This window comes from Bufo bufo, chromosome 7 (assembly GCF_905171765.1).
Source record: "Bufo bufo chromosome 7, aBufBuf1.1, whole genome shotgun sequence".
In the NCBI taxonomy this organism is placed as follows: domain Eukaryota; kingdom Metazoa; phylum Chordata; class Amphibia; order Anura; family Bufonidae; genus Bufo; species Bufo bufo.
The window spans coordinates 19,097,937-19,100,271 of NC_053395.1; the positions used below are offsets into that span (position 1 = coordinate 19,097,937).

The 2,335-nt window shown below is 43.7% G+C and overlaps 1 protein-coding gene across 1 annotated transcript; it reads right to left on the bottom strand.

Annotated features, from left to right (window-relative positions):
- Positions 1-581: 581 nt before the first annotated feature.
- On the bottom strand, positions 582-1,562 carry PERCC1 (proline and glutamate rich with coiled coil 1). The gene has a single exon (XM_040439776.1). The coding sequence runs from the start codon at positions 1,558-1,560 to the stop codon at positions 748-750; it is 813 nt and encodes a 270-aa protein (XP_040295710.1). The 5' UTR covers positions 1,561-1,562; the 3' UTR covers positions 582-747.
- Between the last annotated feature and the right edge of the window lie 773 nt (positions 1,563-2,335).

Below are 2,335 nucleotides of genomic sequence, written 5' to 3' on the forward strand. Positions count from 1 at the left end.
GTAAAATAATAGGCGTTGTGATCTCCGGTAACAGGACTCTGACCCCACAGCGAGCTGCTCAGGCTTATAAACAGTGGGGGCAAGCAACAGTTTTTAGATATGTTCGTTGGAGAGAGGGGATATACAAATAAAATCGTTAGACAAGTACTTTTTAAAAAAATGTATTAAGCAAAATATATTCTATCACCACCGTATGTACAGAGCTGGGCATGCAACGCCTAAATCTAGATGAGATTTCTTTAATTCAGTGTAGTACCACCTATCGCCTGTAGAGGTCCTTACTTGCCTGTTATACTGTCTGTGTAATATTTAAGTGGTATATAGGGGGTAGTAACAGCTATGCCTTTCAAGATCTGCTGCTCATGAGTCAAGGATCTTACAACTGATTTTGGTTGAATTGGATGAAATGGGCAACAACTATCAAATGGTGGTCTCGGACCTTCTCGTTTGGTTGGGGCATCTCTTCCTAAACAGTGTTCTAGCATTACTCGAGTTCCTTTAAAACCTGATTACAGGGTCCTCAGTCTGGTTTTGGGCAGGTGTGGAAAGGAGGAGTAAAGGTAGGTCCCTCTAAGGGGAAAAGGTCCAGAAATTAGTTGAGCACAGGTTTGGACCATGTTCTACCAAGCAGAGAAATGACCTACAGTAGATACCAAGCAGCATCTAATCTAGAAAAGGCTCCTAAAATATCTAGAAATATGTGCTGTGATAAGTTTTGGGGAAGGGAGAAGTTACCACAATGTGGACCTATCTCCCGAATTCACTCATTAGGTCCCTTGCGGTGCTCTGTAATTCCTGGTGTGTGTCCGATGTCCAGTTTTCCAGGAGATCACTGAAGTCAGGGGTGTTTGTATTCAGGATACAGGATGGGACAGGAGATGGTTCCTTCCAGAATGACAGGGGTAGCATCCGTCTGTGCATAGGCACAATATGAGCGTATTTCCGGTCTAATCTGTGTAGCCTGGCGTCCTTACCCATTGCCACCCTTTGCCTTGTATACTTTCGAAGACCAAAGTCGAAGAGCTCGGTGAGGGGGCCTAGCTTCTTGGGATCTTCCTTGGTGCAGAGGGTCTTTAATATCTTATGGTCTATCTCTACGGGAGGGGTGAGTGGGTGGAACAAGTCATCTCTATCATGGTCTTTGCTTTGTGCCATCTTTACCAGGTCTTGATAGTACAACTCCTGCCCTCCATACATTCGAGGGGTAAAGTAATCTTCATAAATGTTGCAGGAGTCTGGGTCTTCTTCCTTGGTCTTCTGGCCAAAATATCTTTGAATGTCATTGCTGATGAGTTCTGAAAATTTCAGGAGCTGCTCGGTCATCTCTGTAGAACTTTCTTCCAAGGAAGCATCATGGCTGCTTACATTGCTGGTTGACCTCATTTCTTGCTCTTCTTCATAGGGGTAGTCTTCAATACCGTCCTCTTCCAACATGTCATCCTCCTCTTCCGAGGAATCTTGAAAGTCAACATCTTGGGTCAATGCTGGAAATAAGAATGGATGTTGGAAGGGTGGAGACAGCCTAAATTCTGAGAGGTTTCTTATGACGCCAGTTGCCATTGTGTGTGCTACAAAAGAAAAAAAAATTTGGTTAAGTGAAGGTCCTCACTTTGAAGGTGTAACAATCTTCCCATTTGACGTGGTTTAGCCCTTGGCCTCTGCTCAGTGAAGATCTACAGGCAGGGGCAAATGGCCATTGGACCAGAGCTCGTTCCATTGTTGGAGAGCAGCTACTGTATATGCCCATGTGTAGGACATCTCATGATCTGCATCGCAGACCCTTAATCTTCAGAGCTCACGTGGACTCTATACATCCACTCTATCAGGTGCTGAGGTGGTAGTCAAGCATAAGACCCCAATATTAGAAATGGTAAATGGAGGAGGGGGTTATTATAGGTATTGCATTGGAGTCCAAGAATGTCAATCTACCCCTCTAGACTATATACAGGTTGGTCACCTTAGCAATTTCAATGGTTGTCTACCTACTCCTCCAAAATATGAGACAGAAAGAGGTGGCAGCCCTTGCTAAATATTTTAAGTTATAGAGTACAATCCAGGGAAACCATAAAAGGGAGAAAAAAAAAATCAGATAGGGTGTGAATACTTTTGCACACGTTTCTTGCTGCAATGCGTCTAGAACAAAAGATGCAGCAACCTTGTACACAGTCTTGATTAATAGTCTACCATTTTGTGTCTACATCCCCTATGTAGGGCCTCCTACAAGCAAACCTTGTTTAGTAAAAATCTGTAGTCATCAGTTACTACCTCTTTATACCTTCTGTAGTTTATCAAGAAGACTGGGCAGGAGGGGAAGAGCGTCAATGATGACTGCAGA

Excerpts from the sequence above, each read along its gene's own strand:
- PERCC1 (XM_040439776.1), bottom strand. The coding sequence starts at position 1,560 with ATGGCAACTGGCGTCATAAGAAACCTCTCAGAATTTAGGCTGTCTCCA.